This window comes from Aulonocara sp. 'chitande type north' Nkhata Bay, linkage group LG22 (genome assembly GCF_057382095.1).
Source record: "Aulonocara sp. 'chitande type north' Nkhata Bay isolate Kocher_YH1m ecotype deep benthic linkage group LG22, A_spYH_male_GT1.1, whole genome shotgun sequence".
Lineage (NCBI taxonomy): Eukaryota > Metazoa > Chordata > Actinopteri > Cichliformes > Cichlidae > Aulonocara > Aulonocara sp. 'chitande type north' Nkhata Bay.
The window spans coordinates 8,463,205-8,479,619 of NC_141364.1; the positions used below are offsets into that span (position 1 = coordinate 8,463,205).

General features: G+C 43.3%; 1 protein-coding gene across 7 annotated transcripts in view; it reads right to left on the reverse strand.

Annotated features, from left to right (window-relative positions):
* The window catches only part of macf1a (microtubule actin crosslinking factor 1a), a 228,834-nt gene that overhangs the window by 124,938 nt on the left and 87,481 nt on the right, over positions 1-16,415 (reverse strand). For 5 of the 7 annotated variants that reach the window (XM_086281216.1, XM_086281224.1, XM_086281220.1 and 2 more), the window contains 2 exons: positions 7,604-7,665; positions 1,298-1,387 (listed from right to left, as the gene is read on the reverse strand). In XM_086281216.1, coding sequence (XP_086137342.1) covers positions 1,298-1,387; positions 7,604-7,665 — 152 coding nt within the window. Of the gene's footprint in view, positions 1-1,297; positions 1,388-7,603; positions 7,666-9,689; positions 11,351-15,107; positions 15,409-16,415 lie in introns of those variants that run through there. The other 2 variants (XM_086281217.1, XM_086281222.1) reach the window with 2 other exon arrangements.

Consider the following 16,415-nt stretch of genomic DNA (forward strand, 5'->3'; position numbering starts at 1 on the left):
AATCAGCTGGGCACATCCGTCTGCTGACAGGCCCACGTCCATCTACTGAAGCCTACAAAACAAACTCTGTGGTAGGACTGTTTAGTCAATGACTCTTTACACATTCATGCATGAACCTCAAATAGTTGCAGCACACCACGTGAAACCGTCGTGTTAACCTCTGGTGGTTTGACACGGACGCCAGGACACAGTGACAGCTGTGGTTTGGTGTGATGCAACAACTAAGCTCTCTCTACACCAAAGGTTAAGAGATGAAACAAGCAAAAAAGCAGTGCACTTCATCCTGGAAAGTTCACCTGTAAATGCACACGGGCAGAAATGTCTGGATATGGAAAAACAGGAATTTTAATATCTAATTCCATCACAGCTAAGCCTGCATACAAATAGTCTAGTATTGAATATTTGTTTCATATGTAGTTGATTTGGATAGCCTACTTGTTGAACATCCCTCTCTATCACAGAAGTGATTATTATGCTTCAGTTCACCTCATCGCTGCTAACTTTAGCCTCTTTTTACACCTCTAACAGATTTTTATTATTAAATTAGGGCTAGCAAAGAAGCTATGGACAGTATCCTCCTTCTGTGTTACATCTTGCTCTACAGGTACAGGAACAGCTCTCTCTTGCTGTTGTGTTTATTGGGCGAGGCCTTGGAAAGTGTGAGGGGGGAAAAGTAAGACCTGCGTCTGCTTCCAATTTTCTCTATAAGAAATAATTTTACAGGTAAATGCCAAAGTTATGCTGAAGCTAATTTTGTTGCAGTTAGGAAATTATACAACTTAATGCCCCCACAGCAGCTCTGAGGCTCAAAAAAAGGGCAGTGGGTAAAGCCCTAATCAGTGAGACTCTACAACAGTGAGGAAATGGTGATGGCCTCATCACAGTTTGTCCTCTTCTCTATGAAACACTTATTATGTCTGACTGTTGCGCTGTCAGTCTCCCTCAATCCGATCTGATGTCCTGAAGGTGACGTCGTCAGGTGACACTGTCCCCTGTGTGCGTGTGCTCCTGCAGACCTGAGTCAGCAGTCCCTTTACATTAATCTACCTGTCTGCAACTAGACCATTCAGAGACTGACTCGTAGATTCTTACATCATCATCAAAAACAGGAGGGAAACTGAGGACGATGTCCCGACATCATTGTCCCAAAATTGCCCAAGAAGTCATGTGTGAAACCGGCTTACATAACAGTCACTGGATTTGTATGCTTGGAATTGGAACAACAGCGTGTGCGTGATGGAAAATATCGCAGTGAGATACGAGATGAATGTGTGTGTCAGAGATAAAAATCCCTTACCAGGGTGACTCCAGAGAGGACTTCCAGCAAGGAAATCAGGTTGTGTCCATCTCTCAGGTCCTCATACAGGTCTGTGATGTGCTTCCTCACCTAAGAGAGAGGCAGGGATGTAAAGGAAGGAGAGAGGGAGCAGGGACAGACAGGAAATGAACAGGGAGGAGGAAGAAAAGGGAGAAAGAAAAAAAAAAGTTAATTTTACACTGCAGTCATCCCTCTGTTGACATCTGTCAGGCCGATTGCCCCACAGCTGACAGGCCTGGTGACAGCGGTTGCCTGGCCAACAGAGATGAAGCACCAGCTGTGCCCTCTTGTCTCCGTTGCCATGATGTTGCCTTGAAATAAACCAGGGTGGCAGCGGGTCGTCACTGCTGGCGGTCACTGACACAGTGACTCAGCGAGCGGGCCGAGCAGAGCGATCAGCATCAGTGGCGGTTTTGTGTGAAAGTGGGACACTCAGTGGGACGGATGGACGGACAGACAAACGGAGACTGTTTGAGGCTCAGCAGAGAGGGAAAACTGGATCAAGCAGCGAAGAGTGAGCAAAGCTTTACGGGAAAGAGGAAAAAAGAGACTAATACGACAGCTGCACCATGCTGAAACCTCCGAGGCAGAAAAAAAATTCAATGCAGGAAACAAAAACAGGTGTCCAGTTCCTCTAGAGCCTCAAATCCCCACAGATACCCACGTTAAAGTGCCCAGCTGAACGGCATTAAAAAGCAGCATTAAAAAACATTGTGATTGCTAATATGCTAATGCTGAAGCTTTAAATGCGGATCCCATCAACTAACAGGTGATGTCATGAGGCATCCATCTTTCATATACAGTTTATTAGCTCTTAAATTGGTTAAAAGTGTTTTACTTACAGTCCCATCTGCCACTGATAAACTTTGTAATGATGTAACAATTTACAGTGTAATTACTGTCAACATGGAATGAAATCTACATATTTTTGCTTTGATGCTTCTGTTTCTAAAAGACAGACAAGTGGCAACTTTGTCTCTCACCTGTGAAATATTAATTACGGCATCCTGCCCTGCACATTAGAATTTAGCGAGCAGACGTGAACCTGACATGAACTAACCATGTCTAAAACTAGGTTGTTTCCCCAGCATAGACCTCCTTTCTAAATCTCCAGTTTGAAATACAGGCACTAGACAGACTCTTAAAAGGCACAGCCAAACAAGAACAAAAGGTTTTCTTTTGTAAATAAAACATTTCAGTGCGAGCGTTCTTCATCAGAAAGAGCGAGGAAAGTGAGAAAAACTGGCAGGCGGCAAAGGCCGACCGAAGTGCTTCAAAAATGCAGACCCACTTATGTAAGCAAGGACAAACGTCCACCTGCATTAGAGGGATTTTTACTGCTTCGCGCAGCACCAGCAGGAACTCGGGTTTGCTGCATTCCTGGAAAATGCACTGCCATGTGTTTCCAGAAGAGGGCAAGACAGGCACAAGAGTAGGCTGCCGGAACATGACTGCAGACTCACCGAATCAGGTACAAATGATAAAGATATAATCTAAAATAAATAACATCACCTTTAAGTTAATGCAGAGTATCATTACATAACTTATCACCCATTCTTGTTAAAGATAAGATACCCCGAGGGCTTCAGTTTTAATCAGCAGTCACAGAAGTAGCAGCACTCCACCCTTTGTCCTCAATAACCTCTTCTCCTAAACCTCATTTCACTGTCTATTTTTCTCTCCCTTGCTCATCTGTGTCACTTCCTCACCCTCCTCTCGCTGCCTCCGCGTCTCTGTGGAAGGGTGACACGAGCTGCTTCGGAGGCACGCTGATGTAACGAGTGTTAATTAGATGACAGGAAGACATGGTGTATCCACCAGTGCCTGGAAATGAGGTGCAGTTTATTGTCTAATAGTGCCCGAGTGTGTCACAGGCTCAACATGGCACACAGTTCATAGCCCTCATCCTCAGTTTACTGTAAGCTCTGCATGTCACTGCCAATAAACCATCATCCTAATACCTTCAGTCACTTTCAGTAATTCAGATGGACATGCTAGCTGCTGCAGCAACACTGCAACAACTTCACCTTCTTCAGCAGCTTTTTAGACCATAAATAACTACAACAAATCTGTATCTGAAATTGACTTCTGCTCAGAAAGGACTGTTATTTTGAGCTTAACACTGAGTTTAACCGCCTTTTGTATATTATAATACAGCAGTGCATGAACCAAATCTTGGCTAACAAAGTTTAAATTCGGTTCCTCGTTCTTCTGTTTGTCAGGGGAAACAAAGACATTATTTGAGTTCAGCTCCACAGAGTCATTGAAGGTGCTGTTGACCGTATGAGCTCAGAAAATATTTTAAAACAAAGTCTCAGCAATTAGTGGATAAAAAAATGAACATTCAGCCTGACTTTTTGGGCTAAAATGTAAAACTATTCACATTGTTGGAATTACTTCTCATTGAAAATGAAATTAGCTGCTATAAGATGCAACAGAGCTCAGCGCTGTGCCACTGTCACTGAATTTAAAACTGCAATTTAAACCCAAATTGATCTTTTGATCAGCTGTTTTAAGGGACGCCGCTCCCTAAGCCAGCTGTGCCTGATGTGCAGTGACAGCAGATGCTTCTGGCACTAAAGCATACTGTCATACAGAGCCAATGTTAAAATACCCCAGGCTGCCTGACAGCACCTGGAGCTTCCGGCACAGTGAACACAAATGTAGGTCACGCTGATTTTGGACAAAAATACAAGACCTATCAGTTCAAACAGCATTTTGTCACATTTGGATACATTTGGATTGAAAGCTATAGTAAGACAACAGAATAGATGATGGAAATTATTTGATGCCAGTTATAAACGTGTTTCGTGGACTGACATGCCGTTTAATGTGATAGGACTTGCATGATCAGCCAAAACAAACAAAATCCGTGTGTTGCCACACAAGGGTCACAGAAATGGATAACCTGTGCTATAAGGTGGCAGTTCAGTCTTTGCCTTGGGCGCAGTCCGTGATCATTTCAGTGTTTTCTTCAAGCTCAGACAGAGATTTGAGTGGGTGACGACACACTGCACTAATCGATGAGTGATGAGCCCAAAGTTTTTTTGAGAGAAGCATAAACAAGCTTGCTGCTATGTTTGAGTCCATGAAACACAACATCTGTCGCCTCAGGACCTCATATTTTACGTTTTAAGTAAACTACACAAGTCCTCTTCTCAACCTTTCAACCCTAGTAACAGATAAACAGTTTTTTTAATCCATTCTTCTAAAACATGTGTCTAGAATTTGTACTCTAGTTCAGGAGTTAGAGGGTTGGTAGTTTGACCCCTGCTCCTCCAATCAGCATGCTTAAGTGTTTTTTCTGCAAGAAACTAAACACACGTGTACGATTGGTAAATTAAAAGTTGTAAAATAAAGCTCTTTTTTTCCACTCTGAGTGCACATTAAGAATAGAAAAGCACCAAGTGCCAGTCAATTACCAGTTTCAGCCAACCTCTTTATATCTTTGGAAGTATGAAATGAGACTTCCTCCGACAGCAGCTTCTTGGGTAGTTTTTTCTGATGTTAAAACTTAAGTTTCCCTTAACATGGACAGGAGACAGACTGCATGACTTCTTAATCCATAGCTGCCGTATTTGTCTTCACTGTGTCAACAAACTGCTGGGTCAAAGTGTGTCACTGCATGCCAGCAGGTAGCCTGGAGGACAGTGTTTACATTGGCCCCTGTGTGCACTGTATACACCAGAATACCTGAGCACACCTCAGCAGCCAGAAATAAACCAGACTTGGCGCACATACACAGACATCAACAACAAACAGGAAGTGAAGAGCCATTATGCTACCTAACGTCCCTTTATCTTTTCTTTAACAGGCTCTTTGTTTTTATCTCCAGAGTTTAGTTTTGATTCTGCCTTCCGTTCTTCATCTTTTGTCTCGCTCAGCCTTGTTTTCTCTGCATTTCTCCCAGCTGACAGGGCGGAGGTTTGTAGGTTTAACAGTGCTGGCTGAGAGTCGATATATGACGCAAAGCACGCAACTATTTCACACTTCTGTCTATTCAAGCGCACAGCATTGTTTCCAATACATTTTCTTAGGTCTTACGTCCTTATGGGTAAGTTTTGATTGAACAAAATTCACCAAAACAATAAGTCAGAACTCACTTTACTAATACAACTCAAAATAAACTGTCCAATGTAATGGCTCGCACTGTGCAAGCATACAAAAATACACATTTCAACTGATTAATCGGTCATTATGTGCTTTGATCAATTAGAACAGTGGTCCCCAACCCCCGGGCCACGGACCAGTACGTGACTCATTTGGTACCGGGCCGCGAGGGTGAGACTCGCGTGTGAAATGTATGGTTTTAAGGGTTTTTAGCGTTATTTTGTTATCGGTTTTTTTTCGTTAACTCTATTTTCCTGGGTCTTTTCACGTGTGTTATGAGTAAATCTTCTTTTTTTCGGTACCGGTACTAGTTTTATTTTGTTGTATTTATCCGCGACACCTTAAAGGCCGGTCCGTGAAAATATTGTCGGGCACAAACCGGTCCGTGGCGCAAAAAAGGTTGGGGACCGCTGAATTAGAAAACAGATAATAACAAAACAACAAACAGCCTAAATAAATGTAATTTTTCCTGTCACAGAGAACAGAGATGCTGCAACTCATTATCAATTCTGCCTAAAGGCCCGACATAGAGTTTCAGCTTATTTTGAAACCAAAACTGTTGTGCAGACACCATCACTGATTAAAATGAACCGATAAGATTCAAGAAAATGTGACAGACCGGATCATCGCTCAACTAAAACCGGCTCATTCACATTGGCAGTTTAATACTCTGTGACGTTAATAACTGATTAATTCAACATTTGAACAACACTTTAAACTTGTATGACTGCACAGATGACGTGACCTCCCATTAGAAAATATAAGCTGAATTTCGAGCTCTCAAAAAGAGAAGAAAAAAAAAAAATCATTAACATCTCTCGCGGCCGCTCTGTCTCTTCATCTCTGACCTACATTCACAGTCGGCGTTGGCCTGGCAGCGCCAGCTGATACAGAGTTACATTTTCAGGCTGGGCAGCTCTGACGACAGTTGCTCCAGAGTTATGGGGTCAGACAGACGTTTCCCTGCCCGGGTCATGTGACAGAAATGCTCTGCATTCTCCTTACGGCCTGTGTGACACATGGCGTACACACTGTACTTTATGGATGTGACAGAAACCGTGTGAATGAACGCTGATGTGATGCTATGCAGACAGAACGGGCAGCTGTTTGTGGCCTATAGAAAGACATATATATACACACTAAATATAAATTTTATATATATATATATATTTAAGCGACAAATGTTTTACGTTCAGCTTAATTTCATATTTGAGCATGACTGAAAGTCTCCAGGCATCCAGTCATGGAGGATTTAGTCTCCAGGGTGTTATGGCACCTTGGTTTGTGCATTGTGAAAGAAGAACAGTGAATATCATTTACATGAATGTTGGCTCTCACAGCTGCTCATTCAGATTTATTAAAATGGGATGTTTCTTTTCTAATGCCCTAAAAATCAACAAACATATTCAAAAACTTAGCCATAAATAATTAAATATCTGCCTTCCTCTAAGCATTTGTAAATACACAACCGCATTCAAATATTCATTTAGGACTCTTGTTCAGTTCATTCTCAACTGTGTTTTCTCTGTTAAACATTAGGGAGGGAAGGCATTTAACAAGCTGTAGTTTCAGAGCCGCTAACGGTGATAAAACAGGGGCTAAATGATGCAGACAGATGCTCATCCATCGATGGAGCAGTGCCGCTCGCACACAGTCACATTAACGCTGATCATTACACACCAGCCTGATGCAACAGCACTGACAGCTCAGATAAAAGGATGGAGAAGAATGGGACCAGCAGGAAGTCTTAGTGGAAAAAATATATATTGTTAGTTTTATGCCAGAAGACAGGAAACGTGAGAACGAGATGAAGAGCTGCAGGACAATTTCAGAAGGAGTAAATCAGGCGGAACATCTAGAGGAGCTTTTTCTGAAGCTATTACTCTGCTCCCGCTGGACTGAAGATGTACAGTCCAGCTGCTTTATGACCCGAGACTGCTCACTTCATTGATTATCAAATAAATGTTGTCTGGGATGGTACACGAGGTCAGAGTGCGGAGCACTGATTTCATACACAGTACACAAACAACCATTGAAACGTGATTGATGTAAGTTGTTACAATTTATAGTGTGATTTCTATTGAAGATCTTTTCTCAGAACTATTACCATTCATTCAAAAATAACCTGGAAATCCCAGCTGAGCAATCCCAGCAGTAAAAGTTAGTGATACATACCTTGATGAGATGTTTGTTGACCCATTTTGTGAAGGTTTTCTTCTGCACCCTGTCCCGCTCATCTGCACAAAGAGAAATAAAAGGAGAGAAAGAGAGAGAGGTAAATTACATAATCCAAATCTTGCAAAGATGCTGCAGCCACTGCGATTATTTAGTGCATTACTCATTTTATAAAGCTGCACATGGAACCGAACAAAAGGACTCAGTCTTCAAGTTCATGGAGAACAGCTGGAGGTCCTGTTGATAAGAGCCTCGTTAAACGTCCACGAACATGATTGCAACATCTTTACTGCATATTTTATCTGGATGACATCACCCTTAATAAAATAAGATGTTTTCCTGATGCTCAAAAAACATTTCACTTTTCTGCCCCACTTGTTATTTTTGAGTGCAAACTTTATGCTTCCTTCTCTCTTCGTTACATTTCTGCAGAGGTTTTTCCGCCTCTCTGATTCAGTCTCTTTCTGTGTGACCTGCAGCCAGGCACAGCTCCAGGCCTCCCCAGGCCAGAGGAGTGAGGCAGCCAGACCAGGAATAGAGCCTGATGCTGACCCACAACTCATTATCTCCTCACCGCAACCACAGCTTCCTGGTTTTTATACGGACTCGCGGAGCCTCTTCAGCTTTCCTCTGTTCATATCAGCCTGTCTGGGAGGAAACACAGACCCTTCCCGCCTTTCAGTTAAATATCTGACTTCCTGATGGAAAAACAGCACCACATCCTTTCAGTTCACATGGATTTGGATACATGTGAATGTAGAATTTAAAAATCCATTATAATTCTGGTCAAAGTTAAAAGTAGAAAGTAGTTTCAAGTTTTAAAATATTAAAAATGGGAATCACCGATGAACTGATATTTCTGTGTTAATCTTTTTCTTTCTTTCCTTTTTATTTATTAATACATTTTAGCATCTTTCTTGCATCCCACTCTTCTCATTTTAAAAAAACAAACAAAACATTTTATAAGTTTCTGCTCGGTAACTACTGGTTGATTACGTCCGCCTTATTCCGAAAACAACAACGAGACCAGATGGATGAAGCTAATCTACCAAGAAATTAGGGAATGAAATAAAGTAATTAAGTAGAAACAATTCCCATATAAAGAGATAAAAATATGCTTACATTAATTTTATATATTATACTTTATCATATGAGAACAAATTAGAGCTGAAGAGTTTTTTTCCCTCTACTATATTGAATGAATTTGCATCAGCCAATCAGAAAAAAGGTTGCTCCAGGTACCTCACTTCTTCATCTGCTGTTTACGTGCTTCCACCATGTGAGAGCGCGACCATGGGGAAAGAGTATCACTTCCTTCTTAAGCATCTTGTTATCTCTCTGTCTGACACCCACACCTATGCAAACACACACTCAGTGACACACACACCCTCTCAGACCTCCACAATGCTGTCAAACAGCTCCGACACACCCACCCAGACTCGCACAGAGTGACCCCTCTAAGGAGTTTACATAGACGGAAGAGCCTCTCAGCAAAGAGCGCAAATTTCAACATCTCTTGCAAAATAGTTTCACCACTGCCACACGCCTTGATTCCCAAACCTGCCCGGGTAGTCCGGCTTGTTAACCCAGAGGAAAAACTTAGGTTACAAACCTAAAGTCCTTAATGATCGTGTAATGATTCATCAGGTTCATCCAGGCGTGGCAGCTGGGGTTAGTAATCCCAGATATGCGGGTTATAGGATTTAAAAACCAGAGACATGTGGAGATGTGTGAGTGGCAGCCACAGAAAGGCAAACACACATGCACAGCAGAGTGCATTGTTAAGCCGTACACACCCCCTTCCAGGCTCTCTAAACACAGGACGTGCACACACTTCACCCTTTGCGTTCAGACGAACAATGATTAATAGAGACAACCTTTAGCATAACTGCTGTCACCGGCATGTGCACAAATGGGAACTGTTCAAACACACACATAAACACGTGCTCACAGGAGACTCTCTGCAACATGTAAACATGCACTGCACACACTCTACAGCTTCCCTGTTGACATGAACTGTACACACACACACACACACACACACACACACACACACACACACACACAGGTAGGGGCTCACACTGACCTGCACAGCACATGAGCGAGTACAGGTGAGCGTTGAGGTTACACTCATTCCTGTAGTCGGGCCACATGTTCTACTGTTTCACTCCTCCGCCTCTACTCAGACCTTGAATTGATGTCAGTGACGCATAATCCGAGACAGAAGTCAGATAATGATAGCAGTGAGACGTCTTTTTGGTAACAAGCTGTCCCCATGTATCCGAAACTGAAAGCCGTGGCCGACAGGAGCGCACCGGACGGTACCACCAGTTTCAGTCTCAGCGCCGCTCTCTCCCCCTCTCTATGGTTCACCCGTTCCCTCTTCCCTTGATCCCTGCCGTCGCTGCCATGTCTCCGGCCTACAGTCACTCTTTCCCAAGCGCAGTTGCTCTCACACACGTGTGTGTCAAAGTCAGCTGGCAGCTCCTCCCCTGAGTATGAAAAGGACAGCCTCCTTCACTCCCTAATCTCACTTCCTCACTAAGCTACGACTCTCTCTCTCTGTGTCACTTATTCTGTAGCTCACTCGCCCTCTGTTTGCAGGCCACAACAGACGGTGTGTTCTCCGACTGCAGCTGACTGTGGCTCTGCAGAGCTGCAGGGGTGCTGTCGTGTTCATCTCCTCTGTTTTCTCTCTTTTATTTCTGCCTTTCCTCTTCAATGCGTACGCAGGAACCTCTCAAGGAAAATCCTGGAGGGACAAATTGTGTTTCTCGTAAAGCTGACTCCTTTAAAGGAAATTTTTAGAAGGGAAGTATATGCACGTGTCCCACAGTGATGTCATTTCTTAGAATAAAAATGTCTTTTTTCGCTCCAGCCACGTCCATTTAGGATGATGTAATCCACTCCCTGAATGTTTCGAAAACAAAAGCACTCATACAATCAAGGCTTGTTCTTCCACGCTTTGCAAACACCCATGCATTCTTTTGCTTTCCAGCAGTGCCACCAGCTTACTGATATCACAGGTTTCCTTCCCCAAAGATGCACACACAAACTTCACAGCTGGCTTTTGTAAAAACAATCCTGCTAGCTAGAAGAAAACTGAGGAGAAGGCCAGGACTTGAGCTGAGGTGGACTTTAATTAAATACTGACAGGAAAACCAGCTTGAGTGGAATCAGTCATCTCATTAGTGCACGAGTCTGTTCGTGTAACAGCCATGAGATGACGAGCCCAACTGAGCCAGGCCTGGATCACAGCTGAAGCTCAGATCCAGGTGAGTGCTTAATAAGAGCCCACTAGCTGCTCTTTAGCTCTCAACTGGCTGGTATTCGACATGTGACATAAGATTACACATCCCGGCAATAAAAAACCAACAAATACAAAAAAAATAAGAGTGTCCTGCTTGCGTCCTCACAGCTGACAGACTAAACGCACATTTTTATGAAGCCTCTTCGCTTGTTCTTTGCCGTCTCTTAAAATAGCTCAGCTGTGCCAGACAGCGCCAACGCAGGTTTGAATAATCTCAGCTGTGTGGAAGCAATGAGTCTGCACCGCTCTGGCTAAAAGCTCTGAGTCAAACAATATCCACCGACAGGTCATGTGACCTGGACCCAGGCGGTGAGGAAGGGCGGACGTTAAAGCGAGCTCCTGATGCTTGCAGGATGTGTACTGTGGACAGTGTTGTACAGTACAGGTACACACACTTATCCAGGCGAGGCAGTGACTCACAAACACTCTTATAGTCACAACAAGCTCAGACAGAGCCACACAAGCTCCTCCCCTTTCCCCCCCTTTCCCTCCAACAGCAGCCTTATTCCTTCAGCTCCATCCCTCCTCATGTCGTGTTCTCTTCCTCTCTGGTATTCTTCTCCTCCTCAGTCTTCACAGTGGTTCTCTCTTTCTGTCACTAAGGGACCATCCACACTAAAAATACCAGACGGAGCTTACGCCTCTAATACCACGCAGCATGCTTATCCCTCGCTCCCTCCTTCTCTGCCGTTATCGCCACTAATCTCTAACACACTCTCTCTTCTGCCCGGTCTTCCGGTGGTCTGGCGTTCTCCTCCTCTGATTCAATTTAAATTAAATGTGGAAGTGAAGGATGCTTCCAAGTGTCCTGCTTTTCCTCTTCTAGCCTGCCTGGTTGTCTGTCACTTCTTTCACTTTCTCTTTCGTTTTCCATTTTTCTTGCAGCCGGCCTGTTTCCCAGGGCTCATTTAGCCCATTTCTGGTGACACTTGAAGCCTGGCACCACTCTGTCCCTTCTCTTTCATTTTATTCTTTCTTCTCTTCCGCTTCTCATCCCATTTCTGTCTCTTTCATTGGCAGCTACAAACACTGCATGTTAAATATTTGGCAGTTTGTCATTTTCTTCAATTTTCAAATCTAAACTTTCCCTGCTGGGTGGCTAAGATGTCCCAATTGCACACTAACAAGCTGTCCAGTTCGCCCCTTCAGCAGATTAAGATCACATTCAATTTGCCCTCCTGTGGCCACAGACGACAGACACCTGAGGGCTTAAATGCAGACTCCTGGACTCCTACTGTGCATTAAATACTACACAGATGCGTGTTAGATCAGCACCTTCAACGTTTCTACACGTGACTTTAATCAATTCAAATTACTTTTACAAACTGTTTCTGCTCGGGTCAGAGTGATACAGTTTGTAAAACCCTGTTAGGAAGTGAAGCTGATTCAGGGTCACTGTGGCTTTGTTATCGACCCACATCTAAATAAAGACTTCATCATCCTGTTCAGTGGTCATGACATTAAAGCAGACATTGCTTTAACTTGTTTTCAATTTAGTACGTTTGCTTTTTACAGTGAGACGATTGAATTTTCATTTTTTCTGACAACTGGAAATCACTCCAGCAGGCTTCAGCATTTACAAGCAAAGCAGAGCTGATTCAGACCAGTTAGCTAACTATGAAGAACTACAGTCCAATATGGCTGCAGCCATGGGAGGTTTTAGATATTTTGTTATTTTTACGGTGACTTATGCACACATTTTCACTTTTATCTAGACACATTGTTTGTGTGCTTACAGAGCTTGTAGATTCAGATCTAACTGGTTAAAATTTGCCTCTGGTAGATGGTGACAGACAGATCGGTCATATAATTACAAGCCAAGCAGTTTAGTGAAAGTTCAAACTTTTTGGAAGATTTTCCACAAAAGACCTGACTCTTCATCTCACAGAAAATTCCCTCCAAATCATAAATGCGTTGAGTCCCTTTGTCATTTTGTCCTGAGAACAACAACAGTTTGCCCCATTCTCACAAAGAATCCTTCTAAAAGCTTCTAAATCCTGATATATTCAAAATAATTAAATTGAATATAAGTTAAGCTACTACTACTAAACAACTTTGGTAACACTTTAATTCTTTTTCATTCAACCCAGAGTAATCCTAACAAACAGACAGATTATTAACTTCTCCTTGGTGCAGGTTTTTAAATCTACTGAAGCCTTATTTATTATTTACTGATGTTGCGCTGTTGGACAGGCTGTACGCGTAAACAACAAACCCTGTGCTCAATAAAAAGCGTAGTAATTTCAAAGAAAGCATAAACCACTGACATTTAAGTAGTATGTCAACTTTTACCACATCATGTACTTTCTATATAAAAACCCATGCATCCACACACCCTGGCATGCTTGGCCTATCACTGTGAAATGCTGAGTTTCCTGTCACAAGTCTCACTCACACACACACACACACACACACACACACACACACACACACACACACACACGCTGTGTTACACAGTAGCAGCTCCTCTATAAACTGGAAACAACAAGTAAATCAACATGAAAGCCAAATATGATGCTTCATAACGTCCAACCACACCCAACATCTCCAAATGACTAAAGTAGTTGCATTCCTACAAGTGCACAGTCATTGTGACACCCACATGTAACCGAATTACTGCACGCACCTAAACGCAGACAGCCAAGTGTTCACACTCCTTTTATGTATTATGAGACGTATTATCTGTTAGTGACACTTACACCTAATTCCGCTCACATCCATCTTTGAATGAGCTTCAAAAAGATCAAATCACGGTGAGAAAGTCACACTTTCACCGCCTTGCAGCCATACAGAGGGTGAGTGCACTCAAAGGAAATATTACATATGTGTAAGGAAACATATCTTGCATCTTGTTTATTTAGCAGCATTAATTATCTAACCACACCTCATATTTTTGTGTCTATCAATAACCATCCAGGGCTTTTTTTCAGTAAAAACTTTGCTTATTTCAGTAGGTAAATGCCAGACCACATATGCTAAGCCAGGGGTAGGCAACTCCAGGCCTGGAGTGCACACCTGAATCAAATGATTAGTTGATTTTGAGGCCTCTGGAGAACTTCAAGACATGTTGGGGAGGTAATTTAGCAATTTGAATCAACTGTGTTGGATCGAGACACATCTAAAATCTGCAGGACACCGGCACTCGAGGCCTGGAGTCGCCGACCCCTGTGCTAAACCAAAGTGAAATCCTACATTAAGCAAATGAGTTCAACCATATTCTGGCCACCTTCCATCACTAATTATCTTCATAGCGGCCATGTTTCCCGCCAGCCTTTTCACTGCCCGCTTTTCTCTCTTACCACAACTCAATCGTGATCAGAGATGATCTGGCCTCACCCCCCCCAGTACCGATCGACCTCATTGATTCACACTGTGACATCATGGCAGATACTGCTCTGCTTGTGAATCCCAGTCAGTCACCGCAGTCAGATAAAATTAGCCACAGTCCCAAAACCAAACATAGAAATTGGTTCAGTTTTTCCGCTCATGAGACACAAGCTTTGACAGAACAGCAGCTACTGAGCGTGAGTGTAAAGGTTACCATCAATATGTCAAAACGATGTAGTCATCCCAGACTTTAGACAGGTACAGCATTAATTATGCAACTCGAGCAGGCTTTAAAGGAGCGTTAGCACCAAGGCTACATTACAAAACACAAAAGGAATTTCCCTAATGCAAGACAAAGGTATGAATAATTGGACACATGACCAAACTTAGCAGCTTACTGGCAGCACAGCGTTTCATTGTTTACTGTAGAGTATGAAGATTTAAACACAGAGCATAGCTCATGCAAGCAGCTGAAGATGCACATAAATGCGACGATATAACATCTTTTTCATGGATTCTCCTCCACTGACTCATGTAGATACAACAATAAAGTCCCTGCAGCACAAAAGCATGAAGTGTCTCAGTGTAACAGGAGATGAAACAGGAGGAACCTTCATGCTCTTACAGCACAAGCTGCTTTACATTCCAGTAAAGCTAAAATAGAAAAACTGCACGGTTAATACAAACACCCATTACAAGCCAAGAAAACACTAAAGGTACTAATATAAAGGGGGGAAAAAGACACTGACATGCTAACAAAGAAGCAGAAGAGGCGGAGCCTAAACAGGAAGCACATGGATCTTGACATATAAGTCAGAACTGAAGCAGTGAGGAGGAGGAAAACTGTAGTCGACAGTGACCATTTACCTGCGTCAGTGATGGGCATCTGACGGCGGCGGCGGCGGTAGTACCAAAACCCAGCTGCAGTCAGAAAGTGAAAAGCCACCACCAGGATTGGCGTTATGACATCAGGGTCTGACAGAAAATCCATCTTGTCGTACCGAGCGATGACAAAGTGCTCCTAGTCTGTCTGAACTTCCACAAAATACCACTTAAATAACAACCAAGTGAAGTTCCTGAAAGTCCAACAACTGAATCCCTCCAGGTTACGTCCCAACGCTAGCAGCATCCACGCAGATTCACACAAGCCTTCTAAGGTCCGCGCACAGAATCATGACGATCCTTGGCCTGCTTTCACTTCTTCCCTTCCTTCCTCCAGCAGCATCTCTCAACTTCCTACACAAACTCCTGCAGCTACAAACTTCTGAGTCCCTCTCTCCATTCAGATGCCCTCCCTCTCCCCCCTATGCCTCTCTCTCTCTCGCTGCGTTTTAACCTCACTCGCTCTCTGACACTCTAACAGTGAATTCCATTCCCCTGAAACAAGCGACCAGACTGTAGCCGTTGCTCAGTGCGCCGTTAGAAAAGCAGTAAATAAAAGAAATGGGACTAAAAGGACGGAAATGTGTGTATGCCACGTGTGTGTGTGTGGTTGCCTCACACTCAGAAGGAAACCACATGGGAGATACCATACCATCTTCCTGTGTGCATTCTCTGCATTACCATTTTAGCATGTTAAAATAGATTTTTGTATGTATATATATTAGTATGCACACATGCATATAACTTTCTAAGTGGGTGCACATGCTGGCAGAATTTGTTGATGATGATGATGATGATGTGAGTGTGTCTGTGAGTGTGTCTGTGAGTGCGAGTGTGCACCCCTGTTGAGAAGGTGAGTGTGTATGCGTGTTTACCTCTGTTGCCATGAGTGAGCAATGCATCCTGTCTGTGATATTTATTAACGGCTATCTTTGAGTGATGTCTGCTGACTGTGACGGTGCGTTCAAAAGCTTTGGACACAAGGGGAGTGTGTGTGTGTGTGTGTGTGTGTGTGTGTGTGTGTGTGTGTGTGTGTGTGTGTGTGTGTGTGTGTGTGTGTAAGAGACATTACAGAGTGATTCAGCATGATTCAGGCTGCACACTAAAAGGCAGGGGGTCCCACAGCTGCTCTCACCTCGCAGAGAATTGTGTGTCTGTGCCTGAGTGTCTGTGTGAGTGTCTGTGCGTCTGACTCTGTGGTCAAGTTATCATGTCACCTCTGAAAAAGCTGCTGAGGTTTTTGGTCCTAGCAACCTCGAGACAAAACAACACACAACCACAACAAATCTCATG